The 20,704-nt window shown below is 31.9% G+C and overlaps 1 protein-coding gene across 8 annotated transcripts in view; it reads left to right on the top strand.

Annotated features, from left to right (window-relative positions):
* The window catches only part of EPHA5 (EPH receptor A5), a 352,110-nt gene that overhangs the window by 230,809 nt on the left and 100,597 nt on the right, over nt 1–20,704 (top strand). For all 8 annotated transcript variants that reach the window (XM_034958727.4, XM_034958729.4, XM_034958728.4 and 5 more), the window contains one exon: nt 19,750–19,874. In XM_034958727.4, coding sequence (XP_034814618.2) covers nt 19,750–19,874 — 125 coding nt within the window. The remainder of the gene's footprint in view (nt 1–19,749; nt 19,875–20,704) is intronic.

A 20,704-nucleotide genomic window follows, 5' to 3' on the forward strand; every position in this document is an offset into this window, starting at 1 on the left:
ATTTAAATATTTTAGTAGTATTCATATTGATTATGTCTATGACAATGTTAATGACAATATTTCTGAAGTTAGAAATAACATTTTCAAATATATTATTAAAAGGCAAACAAGTCTATTTTGGTTTAAATAAGTATATTATTAAATGTTTACAGTAACATTCTCAAAGACCATATATAAAAACATAGTATTAGTGTCAAGTATTTCTGAAGTATTTCTATTTATTTTCTGATAATTAGGATATAAGCATTTAGTGCAAACTATTGCAAAAAAATAAGTAAAATACCACATAATTAACATGATAGCTACAAACATGACATAATCTTTCATAATGCAAACAAATTTTTTTTTGCTTTTTAAAAATATCAAAGGCACTAGTTTATCTAAATCAATTAAATGCAGAAACCCTAAGCATTTGGCTTTCCTTTCGGTAAATGCAAATACGAAAGAAAATAGAAGAAATACAGGTACATTGTGTACAGAATAAAATATACTACTGAAATTACCAAAGTAAATCAGAGTAGTTTTTGATAGAGATCATGAATTCTCAGTTCAAACTCCTAAGAAGAAAATTAAAATACCCTGTCGTCTGTCTTTATACTTACTTAATTGTTGATTCATGGACATTTTCTTCTTAACTCAAATGCTTTTATGTCAGCATCTTGTAATTCTACTCAGGTTTAGGGAGGAATTTTCAACCAGCACTTGCAAGATATGAACTCTTGGACTATAAAGAGTTTTAAAGAGTGGTTGATTCTGATACTTGGTATCCCAAAGCAGGGTATGGGGCGGCGGGGGGTGGTGGGGGGTGGGGATGTGGAACAGCGGAACAAAATTTTACTTAGTTCAGCAAAGATTGTGCACCTTTTATGTTAGGAATTAGACACAAATAGAACAAACATTAACCTAACTTGTACAGTAAATCTAAGCAATACCAAAGTGTTAAATATCTGGATTTACCTTACAAAATATAAAGTAGTTTTTATATATACGAATGTATTCAAGTATTCTAAGTTTTCTCGCCTCTTCTAGGATATAACTCCTATTATATAGTATGGTGGTACCAATGGTTAGAGATATGGACTCTGAATCCAGATTTGCTGGATTTTATCAACTGCACTGCTAGTTGTAGTTTTTCCTTACCTCAGTATCTTCACCTGTAAAATGGGCATAATGATAGTATCTACTTCATAGGATTGTTGAGAAGTTTCTGTGAATTGGTGTATGTAAGGGTTTAGTATATTTTAGTTAAGTCATTGTGTAGAGTGTTAGCTCTTACAGCTATTTTTAAATGTAAACTGCCTCAACCCTTATATTTTATTCACCTTCTCAGAACTTCAGTTCTAAGTTCTCACTCCTTTTTCATAGTTACACATTATATTATCTTATAGTTATAACTTAAAACCTTTAATGTCCTTTCTTTTATATGGTTTCCTCCTTTTGCGTTGACATTCTTGCTATTTTTTTTTCCAAATAAAACCTCTAACCATCTTGTAGCTAACTCTAAAAATTAGTTTTCAGTTTCATTCTGCTTGAAGTCCCTATGGTATATCTCTCTACTGTTCACTTCCACACTTTTAAAATGTTCTTTGTCCAATGGAAGAGTTTCCATTTTAAGCTTCAGCTCACATATTTTCTTATTGAAATCCTTTCATAACTCTCCTCAGCTCCATTTGGTTCTTCACTGTCTTCTTTGTGTCTCTATAGCCTTCTGCTCATATTTTATAAATCCAATGTGGGGAGGCCTTTCAAAGATGAAAACATATGAAAATTTATACATGAATGTATATATATATGGATACATATATACATGTGTGTGTATATATTTAAATTTACATTAATATCCATATTTATATGTATATTTCCAACAATTAAATGTTAAATAATAACTAATTAATTATTTAACTGATACAGGGAATTCACATTGGGAGAAATAAGATGAAAAATCAAATATGAGGCTTTTGCAATAATCTTGACTTCAGTTGAACATTTTGTTATTGTTATGAATATTTTTGATGGTCTTTCAGTCATAAATGAATGAGTTTATAGATAAATCAATAGCATTTTAAATGCAAATGTCAAGAAAATATGGACCTTGTTCTTGTTTACTGCTGTTTTGCCAGCGATTAAAATAATGCCTGGCACATGATAGGCTCCCTCCAAGTATTTAATTAAATAAAAGAATGATCCTACTATGATGCTGTATAAGCAGATAAATACTGTTTTCTGAATCCAGAGGATTTCATTTCTGAAATATTTTTAAAAGGATGCAGTATGAGGCTTATGAGATCTGATAAGACACCATAGGACAGAGAAAAAATGATGCTTAAATTTTAACTATGTAAATTCATGATTTTTAAAAATTTTTAACATGGAAATTTTAATATTTTAATTATTTTAAAATTAAATTTAGTATGGTATTAAATCCCTATGACATTGTGAGTTAGGTAAAACAGATATAACCCCAATTTTACAAATGACTATATTGAGGCACTGGTAGGATTCTTGATTTTTACTACATTTTGGCAGAACTTAAGTTGTGCTCTAGATTCACTCTGAATCCAATATGCAATCCAGTTGCATAATCAGAAACAACATGATTAAAATCCTATGAATGATTTTCTGGTCAGTAATTGGTAACTTTGCATCAGAAGTGTTGGTCAGTCCCTAATTATTATAGATTTCAAGAAAATGTATTATTTCTTGATCATTCTTAGAAGATATGGTCAATTGTACATTATTATCTAATAAAAAGTGAAAAGTCTTTTATTACTATTTGTGAAGTGTTCTAAAATTTGATATGTCTTTTTTAATTAATTAAAGAAACAAATGCCTAATTTTAATGTAGGATGATGGACACCATTAAGGCCTATTTGGGAAGTTTTCCCAGCACTTGCAAGAACGATAGCCACTAAGTACAATAAGAAATAGGCTCTGATTGGCAGGAAGCCAGAGTCTCTTTGTGAAACTTATAAACTCAGTAGGATGGCTCTGCCTTCTTTGCAATATTGCAAGCTGAGATTCTAGAATAAGTTTCACAAAAATGCCTTTGTTACACGTGGGTAAAATTGGGAAATAAAAAATAAAATAATATTGTAAATAACTTATCATAGTGTTAAAACTTTATTTTTTCTGTTAGAAATTATTGTTTGTTTTTACATTTTAATCTTGTTTACATATTCTTCAAATATCCCTTTCCTTCTCTTTAGGCATACTTATAAAAATTAGCACATCATTAATAAATTCCTGGCAGTGAATGCTATAGAAAGAGGATCCTTTTCTTCCCCACTATGTTATTATAATGAAAATATTTAGATCAAAAGCCTGGCGTCATTTTCTAAAGAGGGCATAAAAATAACAATCAAATGAGTGCTAAATAAAGGGGGGAAAAAGACTTTTGGCATTATGTAATTGATCAGAGAGTCATTAAACTGTTCACATACCAGTAGGTTCAAGTTAGTGATGGATAGGTGGTCTCATGCGTAAATAGTCAGTTAGTTATCGTTCTGGTAATCTTATGTTTATTTGATCTTATGGTGATTTAACTGTTTCAAACATGTAGATTTCAAAATAAATACTACACTGTTCAATCTGAGGATATTTTACTGAAGTTTGTACATATTCAGAAGTACAAACATTGAATCACAAATTAGTGAACTTTTCATGCGCATGTGGTACCAATTAGTTTTTTTTTATCTGTCTCTGAATTGTTCCATCAGTACTTCCATTTAGTTATTTGGGGGTGATTTAAAAATAGGAGATATGATCATCTTATCCTCTAAGTAACCAGGAGTTTAAAATATGACAGACAGAATTTTTATTTAACATGAGTGTCTCGAGAAATTGTGAATTAATAGATGTTAGTTACATTTTGTGTGTGTGTGTGTGTCTGTTTATAGCACTATTTTAGTAGACCTTGATAGTAGTTGATTAGGAAACATAGAAACATTTCTCCAAAGTGTTAAATACTGTCTTAAGAATACAAATCATCCATTTGTAAGAATTTATATAATGGCTTCTGATTCCCCAAGTTCTATTTTATCAGAACAACTCTGTGTCAAAAGATGAATATGTCCAAACTGACCTAACTCCTACAAATATAAGTCAAATTAAGCAACTCTCATCAGTAACAGCTTAATCTACTTCACAGAAAAGAACTTGACATTATTTATAGTTATTTCGTTACCAAGGGTTGTTATCATTATCCATTGAGAACATTATAGCATCTACTATCGCTGAGAAAAAGTGTGTAATTTAACTCTAACATTATAATAAATGCTTAAAATCACAGGGAAGAAAAAAATCATATTTAAATTTTACAGAATAGTTACATTTTATTAATGCAGGTATTTAACTGGAGATGTTCAATATGCAGTCAGATAATTGAATTCACCAATTGTGGATGGAATTTTTTTTTCCAGTGCTTCATTTCTATGCTTGCAGAATGTTTTTAACCATCGGAGAGAAACTAGCAAAAATGGTTTCCATTAACACTCTAATTTTACATATAAAAAGGCTCAGCTCTTTACCCCTAATGCTAAGATAGTGACAGAGCTAGAATGGAAGCTCTCCTCAACTCCAGATCTGGGGTTTCCAGCAGCCATAGTGATTTTTCAGATAACAAGTGGAAAAAGAAAAAGACAGTGCAATATCTAGACAAGTGCTTTGTTTATAAACCGTTAATTTATCTGGGAGTATTTCAAGAATATGTCAGTCTAATTAGATATCCTAGCTCTCCCCTTGTCCTTGTGGCTATGAGAATCAGCATCAAGGCTTGTAATATTTTGATTTCTTAGTATCTTCTACACTTAAAAGAATCCTTTGAAGATGAAAAAACCATACAAATGCCATTATGAATATTTTGTATGCCTTCAAGAATACTTAATCTAAATTCTGCAAATATTATTCTTAGCCCATATGTACGGACTCATCAATGAAAATGCTTCCACTCTGTGCCAAGAAACCTAACAATGGATACAAATCATGGACTGATCCAAGACACCTATTACACAAATCTAAAATTCTCAGTGACAGTGAGGTGAAATTTAATGTGTAGCAATAAAATATTCATGAACTTGCCCAGGGTGTATAAATAGTTTACAACCAGTGTTAAAATGTGGATAATATAGGTGATTCTATTTTTTTAATGTGATTTTTATATGTAATATTGACAGTTAATGGCAAATTCCTATCTTTATGTATACCATAATTTGCACATAGAGAGGGCAATGGGGAAATTACAAGGACCTATATTTCTGTGGTGTCTCCTATGTATACTTGATTTTAATCACTATATCTTAAACAAGACATTGGCTGGCTGTGTTTTTCATTTTGGGAACAGGCTGAAAAAATCACATAAAAGTCTTCCTAAACAGGGTGTCCTGGTTGGGTACTTCATGGTCTTAAAAAAACAGTCAGTGTTTTGATTTCAACATAACAATTTAGTAGTGAGATGGCCTACAACATTATGTGAAGCAGCAATCTTGATTCAAGAGGGAATTTTCTGCCTATTCCATTGGAATTTTGAAACATTTGATGAAAAGTTGCATTAATTTATGTAAAAGGCAAGTGATGAATAGAGAAGTGCTTTGGAAGAGCAAAGGGAAGGGATGCATTTAAAAAACATTTAGTGATATTTCAAATAAGATTAGATCAATATCCAAAAAAAAACCTTCCATAAATGAATACAAATAAGATATTAATTTGCTAACTATGTTTAAGTAGTCCCGTGGAAAGTGTTTGGATGTGTATACCTAAAATATAATTTTATAGATGCATTTAACAAATCCATAATAAAGATATTAGAAATATGTCGTCTTGGCCTAGAATGTGAACATGAGAAGACTATAAAATGATATAGATTAGACACAAACATGGCGAAAACCAGGATATATGTAGATGTGGTAGGCTGAATAATGATGCTCTTCTTAAAAAAAATGTCCACAACCTATTCCCTAGGATCTCTAAATATGTTACTTTAAATGGAAAAAAGGAATTTTGCTAATGTGATTAGATTAAGGATCTTGAGATTGGTAGGTTATCCTGTATAGGGAGATTATCCTAGCCCACTGTAATCTAAGGGTGTTTATATTAATATAAGAGAGCCAATAGAGTTAGATAAAAAGGAGATGTGACTACTGAACCAGAGGCTAGAGTTAAAGTGCTATTTTTTATTTTTTTTATTTTTTTGAGATGGAGTCTCACCTTTTTGCCCAGGCTGGGGTGCAGTGGCACGATTTCGGCTCACTGCAACTTCCGCCTCCCGGATTCAAGCGATTCTCTTGCATCAGCCTCCCGAGTAGAGTAGTTGTAGCTGGGATTACAGGAGCCTGCCATGACGCCTTGCTAATTTTTGCATTTTTATTAGAGACGGGGTTTCGCCATGTTGGCCTCAGGTGATCCGTCCTGCCTAGGCCTCCCAAAGTGATGGGGTTACAGGCATGAGCCACTGCGCCCAGCCAAGTGAAAGTGCTTTGAACATGGAGGAAGAGGCTGGAGCCAAGGAAGTCCAGTAGTCTTTAGAGGATAGAAAAGACATAGAAATGGATTTTCTGCTGAAGCCTCCAGAAGAAACACAGCCCTGCCAACACCTTGAGTTTTAGACTTCTGACCTCTAGAACCGTAAGATAATAGATCTGTGTTGTTTTATACCACTACTTTGTTGGTAATTTGTTGTAGCAGCAATAGGAAATTTATATGATAGGATACTTTGGCAAGGCTGTGTTGAAATATATCTGAGTTTCTGGGTGAATAGAATCAAGAGTCTCATATTCTATGGCCAACATAACATTTTAACTATGCATGTTCTGGCCAACATAATGTTATCACTATGCATTCTAAGCGAATATCAAATATGTTGGTGTGGTCTTACAACTTTGTTTCACTGAAGAGAGGCCTAGTAATCAGACTGGGCATTAGAATATTTTGTTTTATATTTATGTGTATTTTAATGTGGAAGCTTCCCAAAATTTTACCTAAATTAAGTTTAGATTCTGTATTCACTGCACAACGAAACTGTTTATATCATGGAAGTCATTTTAAGTTATATAAATAACTATGTCAAAAACAAATACCCTACAGTGTTTTTAATGAACTAAGAATAATCTGCTTCAGCACTCAAAAATTTTATTTTGTTCTGGTTTGCATACTTAATAACCTGTATGTAATGTTTTGCATTAGTGAGTGTTTTGCATAGATCACCATGCTACATCTCTCTTTGAATTAACTTTACTAAACACCACATTGTATCATTATATTTAGAAGCATCAGGTTAAGTACCTTTAGAATCATATATGTGTTTAAATCCCTAATCCACTACTTATGAGCTGTTGATACTTAAAATATAGAGGCACTAAAAATATTTACAAATGTATTTTTATATATAATATATACTTTATTAATTTATATGCAAAATTTATCTACTTCAAATAAAAATAAGACACAACCTGCTGTAGGTGGCTGTAAAAGCAGTAGTAGAAAGTGATTTTATTAAATAAATAAATAAATAAATAAATAAACTAGCCAGGTGTAGCACTGCCCACCTATATTCCAGGATACTTAGGAGACTGAGGCGGGAAGATCTCTTGAAACCAGGAGTTCAAGGCTTCAGTAAGTCAAGATTGCACCACTGCACTCAAGACTGGGTGACAGAGTAAGACTCCATATTAAAAAACAAAAACAAAACCAAAAACATGAACGAAAACATAAACAAAACAGAACAACGAAAAGGAACTCAACACAGAAGTCTAAAGCTAGTTAGATGATTTTCAACAAAGGTTTCAAACATATTCTGACTTGTTTCCATTAATTAACTGTAGACTTTCTCTAGAAAGTGTTGTTAACCAACCTTATTTCCAGTATTTTTAAGCAATTTTATTGGAGTGCAGGTTGCTGTTACCTATTTCACTTCTATATCTATGGCAAGTTTCTACATTTGCAAACATTACATTATAGCAGTCAATTCTATATAGCCATTACTTCGAAAAGCAAATTAAAATGATATTTATTGTACTGCTTAGCAATTTTCACTTGCCTCAATTCCTCCTTGAATTTACAAGAATTGGTTATTTTTGTATCATTTTTGCTCATAAAATGTACAGTTAATCCTTAAACTTGAGCTAGAATCAAACTTGTAACATAATGTCATAAAGGCTTTTTTCAAGTTTACTCAATTCTGGTTTTTAAAATAAAAGTTCATCTACAAGTAAACTGACATTTGTCAGTTTTATCCATAAATTTTGAGAAACTAATATTCTATTATGTCTTTAATGATGATATTACATCTTCACTACTTGTCAGAAATATCTCATACCGCTTTCCTGTTTCATTGGCTTCTTGATGGATTGGATCTTTTTTTTTATTGGGCACATACCACATGCTTGTTCTTTTTCTAGCTATAGAGGATACAAAGATAAATGAGGCCACTCTCTGTGCTCAAGGTTGTATAATATGGAATGCAGGTACATAGATTTTCAGAGGAATGATCTAACTTTCTCTATCTGTGATATCTAATACTTTTCCCAAACTATTTATTTTTAATATTCCCAGCTGTATGGTCACTGGCCAGGACACGTGGAATTGTTGATTGTGATAACCCAACTCACTAGCGCTTGGCATACAGTAGGTTTTCAGTAATATTAGGAAAAAAGGAAAGGAGGGAGGACGGGAAGAGGAGAATTGCCAGTAGCACTTTTTCTTCGGTGGGGAGACCTGTTAAAAGTCCATGAGATGGAGAAAGAGATGTTTTGAGTTTTGAGGAAAGGAATGTGCTGGTACAAATAAAGAAGAAATTTACATATGAGTCCTTCAGATCTCTGCTTTGTTACTCCACATGCATGTTTTATGTTACTTTTTACAAGTTATTATTTATTAATCATGAAGTATCAAAGTTTGTGAAATATATACATACATAATTTTAAATATATATAAACTAGAGGATATTTATGGCTATCTGTATTATAATATTTGCCTCAAAGTGTTTACATGTGTATTCCTGAGTGGTAGAGAAAATTGAATTTGCATTTAGCATGCAGGGCATTTCTCAAAATCCACAGTTCATCTTATCTATGGTGCAGCATGCGGAGAGCAGTCATTTTGTGTGTACCGTTAATCGTTGTGAGGATTTATCTTGGCTTATTTTCAGAAGACAATTTTCAAGTTGCATCGGTATAGGAGTATGTAGAGATATTTCTCATATATTTGAATGCTATTACATAAATGCATCATGGTAGATCAAAAATAGTTGTAAAACTTTGATTTAGGTAATACAACTAAGAGTTTTACAATTACACGTCACAGAATGTGCAATAAAAAGTTGCTTAGTTTTTATCAGAGACAGTTGTTTCTCCTATTGCTTTTTATAATCAGCTTTGCAAAGCAGTAAAGAAACTGAGCAAAAATTAAGACATTTATATACTCAAAGAAGAAATTAGATAATCTGAATAATCTTTAACATAATTGTATGTGCGATGACATATTAAATGTAACACTCTATTTAGAGCTATTCTTTCATTATTCTATGGAATAATACTCAAGAATACAAACTCTGAAGAAAGACTGCTAAGGTCTGCCAATTCCTGGTGGGGTGAACTTGGATAATTAACTTCTGTGCATCAAAAAGGGACGATAATAGTTTCTACTTCCTAATGATGTTAGGAAGAATGAATGAGTTAATGTATATAAAGTGCTTAAACTATAAACTGTCTGACACATAATGTTTCTTATAAATGTAATATATTATGTATTCTTATGGTACAGCAATTACAGTAGCCTCATTATCTATGTATTCATACATACATCTATTTGTTCATTCACTTAGCCAATATTTGTTAAACAATTCTCAAAGCAAAATTTGGACTTAATTCTTTCTAATAATTGAGTTTTTTTCAAAATACATCTTGGGCACTTTGCAGCCAGTTTTATTTATATTTTATTTACTTTTTAAAATAAATAGGAATCTAGACTACTGTTCCAGTGGAACAAAAAATATGGATTTTATGCCATTTAAGCTTATAATGATAGATATATAATTATATATTTTATCAGCATTAGAAATTTCTCTGCGTGATCTGTTTGAGTAAAAAATGGCCTTACATGTGACTTGAGCAGCAGATATTTCCCACAACTGAAGAATATGTGGTTTGATTCACTAAAATTGGTCCCATGGCCTAAAAATTAAATATCTGGTAACATTACTAATGTGGAACAGAATGTTGTGATTTGGCTTTTTTTCTGGACTTTAAAAGGTTGACCAGCTGCAATCACTAATCCTGTATTTTCTCTAGTTCCAGGCTGTCATGTTGCTGTTAGAAATGATGCTATTTAAAGATATTGTGATTGGGATGTTTATGAGAGCTGCTGATAAACACTACTCAGGTCTCCCAGTCATTCTGTAGCCATAAAGTTTATTTTTTTGTGTCTACTGGCATAATTTCAGATTTTGAAGAAATCATGTCAGATGGTATCAGCGAGAATATGTTTCAGCAGAGATGATGTGGTGGTCCTGAATTTTAATAGTATAATAGAAATTCAATCTGGTTCTTTAAACAATCAATAGATAAATAATTTAATATCACAATTCCTAGTGAATTAAATTATTCTGTTGTTCATTTGGCTATATAAGACTAAGACCAATGAGGTGAGAAAGGAAAATGAATAGGTTCTCTATATTTATGATGTGTTTCTTTTGCTTTTAAAAATGCTTGATCAGATTGGTTTAAATTGTGAAAATTTTGAAATAATTAACAACTGAATTAGAGTTTGCACTTTATGGCCTTGTTACTGTTAGTGACTTAGTCTGTGGTTGCCAAAACGCTATTTAATGTGGATTTATAAGAGGAGACTAATTTTTTCTTGTTAAACATAAGCTATAAAAATTTGTTTCTGAGCTAATTACTACTTAATTTCCTGTAAAACAAACTGCAGTATTCCATAATGGAAGTTTGATATTGATAAAACATTATTGAAAATTGCATATGGGACTATATTCTCTTGAATATAGTATAACTGAATAATACTGAGCTGATTAAAGTTTTCCAAATGCACCACGCTATCTGCTAGAGATAGCCTCATTTTATTTTACTACAATACTGTAAAAATTATTTAAATTCTGTTTCTTGTAAAATGGGGATTGTGGTTATTAAGATCAAATAATCATTGACACTTAGCACTCTTCGTGTATTAAAAATTCTATTATAGGATAATAACAAGTAATGAATGGAAAACACATTCAATGACAATTAATTTGGTGTGAGATTAATTTTGCTATTCAGAAGGAGGCATGTTGCCATTATACACCTTGTTACATTTAATATTTGTTATTGTAATTTGCACTGTTATTTTACAGAATACTATGAGTGCCAGTGATATAGTTTTCTATTTTTATTATTGTCATTTTCTTTTCAAGTTAATATCACTGTGAATGTGACTTCTAAACAATATTTAAAGTGTATGATTTCAACTATGAACTGTAATCACACCAGAAATTACTTCTTGGCAATTAAGTTACTTTCATTTCCTGCTGGAAGCAACTAATTTTTAATATTTTGTGATTTTCAAGTCTTTGAAACAAACCAAACTATACTGAATGGTGCATTTTAGTTTATAAATTCTTTTTATTAAAACAGATACCGTCTCTCTAGAACTACTGACATTTAAGGCCAGGTTTTGGTAAAATGGTCGTTTCAAAACTTTACTGAGGTCATATATCAAAAGATCCAGTTGCAGGCTTTTAAGATGGAGTGATTGTAGGTTTTTGTCTGAGTGAGCAGATTGAATTTTTATTTGAGAAAGAAACCTTTAAAATACCTTCTTTCTTTAGTACAGAACATGGTTAGGTACTAAGTGTGTTGAGAATGCACTGTTAGTTACTTTTCCTGGTCCAACAGTATCAAATGACAACACAGTAAGAAGGATATACTAAGTGTGTAAGTATATAAAATTTATGTTATGTATTATAAAAATATAAAGGGTATAATATTGCACATTTGTGAGTGTGTATATTATATCTGCCTTACTTTTCTGTTAATAATTTTGAATAAGTTTATAATTCAATAACTGCAATTCTCATTTACTTTAGGAAATCTAGTTACTCATTTTCTTACATTCAAATGCTAATATGTACCCCAAAACAAAGATAGCAAAGTAATCACTATATGTAGCTTTATTTATTAAACCAGCTACAAAAGACGTACATGATTCTCTTAGAGATGTATGTATGTCTATGTGGTGTGTGTATATATGTATATATAAAATAAAATATGGATTTATCTATATCTGCATTTCATTTAAAAATATATATGTAGTCTGTGGGAGGCAGTTAAATTGTTACATGATCATACACATAGATAGTAAAGATAAATACTGAAAGACAGTATTATACCAAAATTCAGTGTAGACAGTATTATACTATTATTCAGATAAATACTGAAAGACAGACATGAAAATCAAAGATGTATTCACTATGCTAATGCCAATACTATTTCATCTTAGAAAATATAAACCAAAGATAAATTCACTGGATGTAGGTTTTGTAATTTCCCATGTTTCTCTGGAAATTCTATAACTGTAGCTTAGGTTTTTAGATTAGCTAGGGCTTGTCTTCCTATTTTTCCCTCTTCCCTTTTCCACCTTTGTGAAGAAGTGAAAGAATGGAAAGCCTTATGAAGAGAGTCATAAGACACATAGATTTAAAACCATACTTTATCTTTCATCATTTCAAAAATATGTTCTTTACTGAAGGAATATATTTTATCTTTAAAATATACTCAAGGATGGGGCGCAGTGACTCACGCCTATAATCCCAGCACTTTGGGTGGCCGAGGTAGGTGGATCATGAGGTCAGGAGTCGAGACCAGCCTGGCCAAGATGATGAAACCCTGTCTCTACTGAAAATACAAAAATTAGCCGGGTGCAGTGGCAGGCGCCTTAACCCCAGCTACTCGGGAGGCTGAGGCAGGAGAATCGCTTGAACCCGGGAGGCAGAGGTTGCAGTGAGCAGAGATCGCACCACTGTACTCTAGCCTCGGTGACAGAGCAAGACTCCATCTCAAAAAAAAAAAAAAAAAAGAATACACTCGAGTTGTATAATTACTAAACATACTTATACATATAATTGTCTCTCTATATATAAATATGAAATTGTGTGTGGGTATATACGCATATATATTCTTGGACTTTTTTTCCAGTGACTCTTATTTTATACAAATAGTTAGGGGTGGTAGTCACTTGACTCCTAATTCTTTATTTATTCTTTGCTCCAGAAGTCTCTAGATTTCCTTGAAATTCTTTAATAACATTGTTTACTCATTTTACTATTCCCTGTCCTATTCATATGTAAGTCAGATACATATTCAATATATACTAGATTCAAATATAGTTCTACCTATATTGTGCTGTGCCAAAAACAAATAAAAAATATATTGCTTTGAAGACATTTATACTGAAATTAAACAGGTAAGTAACTGGATGACAGGTGGTGAGAGCCACTCTTGGAGCAAGAGGTTACAGATAAATAAAGTGAGGAGACTAGAATGATCCATGCAATAATTGATTCGACTTAAAAACTATAAAGTAGGACCATGTGCTATATATCCTTTATTAGCTTTAAATCCCAGAAAAACAATTTATGCATGTTAGAAAAATTAAATGCCATTCTATGATCCAGGAATTTTCAAGGCACATGAGATATATCAATAAATAAGACAGTAGAAGTACCTCCCATCATGGAAGCTATATTCCTGTAGAATATAAGACAATACACAAGTAAAGAAATAAGCATATCATTTCAAGCAGTGCCATTATAAAGAAAAATAAGAAATTAACAAATGGTCAATCAGTCAGGAAGTTAATTCTGAAAATATGACTTGTATTTTAAAGACTTGAATAAAGTGAAGGGCAATTTAGAGGAAGATAAGGAAGGACATTCTAAACTAAAAGAAATGCAAGTGTAAAGGGTCTGAGGCAGGACAAATTTAGAGTGCTCAAGAAACATATAGAAGGTCATGTCCATGAAAGGGAAAATCAAGGAAAGATAAAATAAAATCAAGGAAAGATAGTTGACTTGATGACTTGAGAAATTTAGGCAGAGGATAGAGCATGTGCAACCTAGTAATCCATAAGGCAGGGTAGTGACGTGACAAAATTACAGCATGAAGAGTAACACACTGGCTGTTCTTAGAAAAACTCCCTGAAGGCCAGGAAGGTGTAAAGAAGTAGTCCAGTTAAGAGAAAAATCATGGCGTCTTCAATGAGGGTGGACGCGGTTATACATTTTACGAAGTTGTCAGAAAAATATTCTAAGGACTAAGCAAGCAACAGTGAACCAGACATAAGGTTTTTCTAATTTTATAGATTATCAACAGACTAAACCGAATTATAGCATGAATGAACAAACAAATCAAATTAGAACAAATACTAAAGGGTCAGGAAAATACCAAATATAAGCAGAAATAATCCTCAGAGAAAGGCAAAGTTGCTAACAATGATTAGGATAACAGGCAACAATAGTGAGCCACTGGTTCAAGACAGCAGCAGTTCAGAAAACCTCAATACTGATCCAACTTTCAGCCTCAGCTTTCTAAGTTTGATTTTTTATAAAAGAAGCATTAATAATAATTATTATTTTTAAAATAGTAATAATAATATTTTTTAAAAAGAAGAATTAATCCTAGTATGGTTTGCCTTAATTACTTCCTGAATTTTACTGACAAAATGATTCCACCAGAGTCTTTACTGAAAATACAGAATCTTGGTCCCAACTTGACCTACAGAGTCAGAATTTTCTGGAGAGAAGCCTAATACTCTGTGTTGTTTTGGAATACTGTAGTGGCCTAGACATGCTTCATTAATAAGACCTGCTTCGTTAATAAGAAGTACCTTAATATGATAAAGTGTGCATAGCAGTGAGAAGTGGGGGCTTCCAGCTAGCAGATACTGACAGTTCATTTGGCCAAATTTTAACCTATAGAATCAAATGTAAAATACATGTATTTTTAAACCTTGTGTTTAAATGAACTAACACATGACTGATGTGTAGGGACTTCAGTTGGAAAGTTTAAAAAGTGTCATCTGATGAAGTTTTTAACACATTCATGGACTGTCATAGACTGAAAAGATTTCAATATTGTTTTATTTACCTCTCTCTAGTCTTTGAGACTTAAAATATGGGTATATAAATCAAATGCATGGAGTTTTATTTATTTATTTTTTTAAATACAAGTAACCAATACTTGATTCTATTTATAATTTACTGCCTACACAAAAAGTGTTGGCTATAGGGATGCGTAAATGGTATTTTCTTATTCCATTTGACACAGCTGAGATTCATGTTTTCATCATGTTCACTTTGTTTTAAAGAATGAGGAAGATATTGTTCTATACTAAGTGTAACTATCAATGTTTTAATTGACATTAGAAAGCACATTTTAATTAATAAAATTAATAAAATCAAGGAAATGTACTCATAACTTTTTATTAATTTAGAGTCATGAAGCCTTGGATGCAGAAAACAAAGCATCTCATCTGTGTAAGCACTTTGCCTTTGGATCTCATCGAGCATTTTAAAGCAGTGCCAAGTTCAGAGAAGAAGCGACAAATAATTTTGACTGATAAAGGATAAAACAGTTAAAGAATTGTGGAAAATTCATCATTGAAAACTTCTTAAACAATTTTCTAATATTTTACAACTGATATTATTACAAATAGTATTTATTGGGCACCCACCCTGTACCTGACATTGTACCTGAAGAATAAGATGTCAACCTTCAAAAAATGAATTTATATTATTGTTCCTATTATAAAGATTGAAAGTACATTTATAAAAGTTAACTAACTAACAGAATTACATAGAAATGGCTGGCTGCCAAAATACTTGAAGTCAATTCTATCAGACTTCAACGTATCTGTGCCATGGCAGGCCTTTCCGTCTTGGAACACTGTGCCTTAAACTAGGTTTCTATATCTGAAAAGTAAGGAAGATATATTGTTTTATACAACTGATGACAGGATTTTGTATATCATTGATGTCATTGTTTGTGTCATTGGGATATTAGAGGTTTCTATATTATATCATTATCAATAAGTCAAACAGACACAGATGAACAATTCTGAACAATTCCATACATACTAGACATATGTACTGGAACTGAATAATTAAGTTAAGTTGAATGGCTGATGGTGGGACTCACCATTAGAGTGGGAGGTTACAGATAAGTAAGGTGAGAAAGCTAGAATTATTTATGTAATAATTAGAGTTCGCAACATCAGTATATATGCATCTTTAGGTTAATATAGATATAGGTAGTTATGTATAGGAATATGTATAGATATACACAAGTTAATATACACATTTATGTCCTTGTCCTGTCAGTTAGAGGGCTTAGAAGCAATGGCATCTCAGTGGCAAGAAACACACTCAACACCCAGATCTTGGTTTCTAATGCCTTTTCTAATAAAGGAAACCAGTGCTCCTTACAGAAATGAATGACTCTAGGACTGGAGCAGTGAATAAGCAAGATGAGCCTAGAGTATCTGGTCTTTTAGTCCCAGAAGATAAGAAAATAATGTAGAAAAAAAAAAAAACCAGACAAACCCATAATGATGGGGGTATATCAAAGAGACATAGGAGCTCCGAAAGGGCTTCCAATGGCCAAAGCATTAGCAAATTAAGTAATAAAATAAAGTAAAGTATTCGACTATAAACCAAGGTATAAAAATATCCATGTCATACTGATGTAAATAATTACATAAATTTAAAAATGAAGAAAAATGGACAAATTTCTCGTGCAGAAGAATTTCTAATAATTTAAGTAGATATTCCACCATCAAGAAAGTGAATTATAAATTCCCACTCCTTAAATGTGGGCTGCAAATAGTGACTTTCTTCCAAAAAGTACAATATTGAATGCTGGGGAAAAAAATGTTATAGTGGAGGAACAGTAAACCCTATGTCACTCAGGAAATCAACGTAACATAACGGTGATGATAGGTAGATGCCATTGCTTCTAAGCCCTCTAACTGACAGGACAAGGACATAAATGTGTATATTAACTTGTGTATATGTACCTTCAATATGATGTAATAGGATTTGCAATTTACCTTTGTGGTCATACCCCAAAAAACCCACAACCCCATTTTAATCATGAAAAAACATTAAATTAATCCCAATTGAGAGACAGCTTACAAAATACCCGACCAGTGTGCTCCAAAAGTATCATGGTCATCAAATCAAGGAAACTTTGAAAAACTGCCATAACCAAGAAGAGCCTAAGAAAACATGATGACTAAATTAATGTGGTTTGCTGGATGGAATCTCAGGACAGAAAAAGGACATTAATTAAAGACTAAGGAAATCTGAATAAACTGTGGACTTTAATTGATAATAATATACCAGTATTTGTTAATTAATTGTGACAGATATAATGTGTTAATGTAATATATTTCTAATAGGCGACACTAGATGTAAGGTATGTGGGAATGCTATTATCTTATTTTTCTATAAAAATAAAGCTATTCTAAATTTAAAACTTTAAAAATTTGAAACAGACAAGGCAATCAGTTCATAATGGGAACTGTAGTAGCCTAAAGGATCTCCATTTTGCATATCATACTAGTATGCAAAGGTTAGCTCTAACACAGAAGGTACAATATGGAAAGAATTTGGAATATTTCCACATATCTGAAAGCTACAACTCAGAAGTTTTGGAAATTATTTTATACTCTTCACAACTTGATTTCCTTGGTACTTTTTTCTATCCTTATACAGGGACAGTAATAGTTTTATGATTTGACATCACCCATCAAAATTCTACAAGCATAAATGCTCTAAGTCATCATTCTCATTTGATACCAGACTTAAAAGGTTGAGCAGACAGAGAATGAGCAAAAGGTATCAGTGAGGGAGACAAATAAGATAAATTGAGCATGCTCCTTGATGCTGACAAACCTGGTTACAGTTATTTTAGTGTGCATAATACTTGCAGTAGTGAATGATTGCTGCCATTCACAATTTGTGCATTATCATTATGTCCCCAGGAGCTGTCAGCATCCCCACTTTCATCAGCTTTACCCAGAAGATGCAAAGATGCTCTTGTCACAGAGGAAATTATCCCTGACCTATTCTGAGCTCAGAAATGGTCTTCTCCCCTCATTCTAAACCAGTATTTTAAAGTGTATTCTTAGCTACTGAACTGAGTTTGGAAAACACTGGCATTTGTTAACTAAGTGTTTGAAAGTGAAATAGTTTATGCTTAACTTTGATGAATGCAAGTAAATAACAAAGTATTCCACCTTAGGCTGTTTCTGTGTTGGTATTTATTTGTTGTCTTTACCCACAAATGATTATTTTATTGAAGAACTGATTAAGTTTTAAAATGAAGCACAAATCCCAAACTAATATTATCCTAGTATGTGCACCTATGAGACAAATTCAGTTTTGAATGATACATAATTATATATGAATTTGCCATTCATTCATCCATCCATCCATCAATTCAGTCAACAAATATTCATTAAATTTCTACATGCTAAACAATTTTCTCATCTTAGAAATGTAGCAGTGAACTAAACCAAATCAATTCCTGCCTTCATGAAGCATACATATTAAATATAATTTATGAATAGCAAGGTGGTAATACCACCAATTCATTAGGTAAAAACTGACAGCTATCTCCAAGAAATAAGTAAATCTAAAAAAATGATTTTGCTATAGTAAAGTGAGTGAAAACTTTGAAGACTTAGTCTTTCTCTGCGATTTTTACTGTTGTGTTATGCAACATATGTAGTGATAATGGGAAATTGAGCATAATTCATGATTCAAGATAATTCATACAGATATTCACTACTGAACAAAATATATTCAAAACTTCATTGTCTTACTTAATCCTCTGTTGTTTCTATTTCAGTAATGTTAGTACTTTTCAATAAACACTACAGTGAACTAGGAGGCCCATAGATTACTATTCTATGTTGCCATGTCTTTTAGACATGTTATCTATACATATATCAGCAGATTGATAAAAAGAACTTTGACTCAAATATTCAGATGTTTTGCAAACTCAAAATATCCAGACATACCCGAAAGAGCAGATATATAAGTCCTATTTTCATTAGACAAGTAGTGGTTTCATAGACCCGATATTAAATTGTGATCATCACCAGAAGTGATTATGATTTCTAAGGAAATATATGAGAAAAATGAGAATAAAAAAAGTTTATTTTATTTGCTCTTATTTTAAAGTGTACCATATCTTTGGTGGCATGTTTCTTAAGGAAGCTGCCCATGTTTAATATATACATTTATTAATGATTTTAGGATCCATGTAATTTCAAATGTAATAAATTATAAAAGAGAGTTTGTGTTGTGCAAATGCGGTAATATAATCATGTATCTATTAGCATAATGGGATATGTCATATAGAGCTCATACATTTTAGAAATGTAGAAGATACATAAAATAATCAAGAATATCCTTATTCTATAAATTATAAAATAAAATAATTTATGTTTCTAAACAACTTGGAAAAAATATAGAATAAAAATACAGTTTTATTATGAAAAAATCCTGAAGATATTTAGCTGATTTATATTTGTAAAAAATCTTCACAATCTTTAAACCTTATATAGAGAAACTAAAATTTAATTGGGATTTTTTTTATATTGCTACGTTCTCAAAATGCCAATATACGTAATACACATAACAGGTTTACTTTTACAGCCTTATTAATCGTACTGCTCCTTATTTAAACTATTTTGCAGCTCCATCTCCAGTCACCAATGTGAAAAAAGGGAAAATTGCAAAAAACAGCATCTCTTTGTCTTGGCAAGAGCCAGATCGCCCCAATGGAATCATCCTAGAGTATGAAATCAAGTATTTTGAAAAGGTAAGACTAACAGAATAAAAAACGTCCTCACTTTCTTTTTTTTTTTCATTTTAGCAACTGCAATTATCCAATTTGCAGAAGAGTATGTTGCAATTTTATGTATAAATCAATGACAATTGATTCTGCAGTCATAATTATGGAGGCTAGAAGTGTACAGGGAGCTCTCTATTCATGTTCTGCTGCTGCCACATAGTTTACACTGCTTAGATATAGCCAGATAGTCTAATATTGGCTTAACTGAGTTGCACAGCATTAAAAGATGAAGTCATAGGACATTTGAAAGTGTTACACATACTTAAGCTATAGACTTTCAGTAGTGACTGCAGTGTGCTAACAGAGAAATGTGTGCTTATGGCCAGTAACTCAACATAACACCTATACTGTTAGGGAGATAGGAAAAAAGATGAGACACATATATCACATACATTTTTTAAAGATTCTTAGCAAACATCTGGCACTGTAGTATAAAATTTATGTTTAAATTTCAGGTAAAAAATAAAAAATGTATGCATCACGTTTCCTATATTTTCTTGATTTCCCCTTGTTCTCTGAGTCTCTTATAGCCACTTCTAAACATTTTACCGTAATAGCTATCGAGGTCTCAAGGTTGTAATAAACTCTTTTCCTTTTTTCTGAATTCACAAGCAAGTGAGCTATTGATGAAAGAGTCATACAGATGGAAGCTGAAAAAGCTTGTAATTTCTAAAACTGGGCTGGAGTATGTGGCTTAGATATGTAGCCACCATGAGTCTTCCTACTACTCCCGCCCCATTCATCTGTGATTTTTCTACTGGCTGGATCTGAATGGCATACACACCTTAGGACAACCT

Source organism: Pan paniscus, chromosome 3 (genome assembly GCF_029289425.2).
Source record: "Pan paniscus chromosome 3, NHGRI_mPanPan1-v2.0_pri, whole genome shotgun sequence".
Classification (NCBI taxonomy): domain Eukaryota; kingdom Metazoa; phylum Chordata; class Mammalia; order Primates; family Hominidae; genus Pan; species Pan paniscus.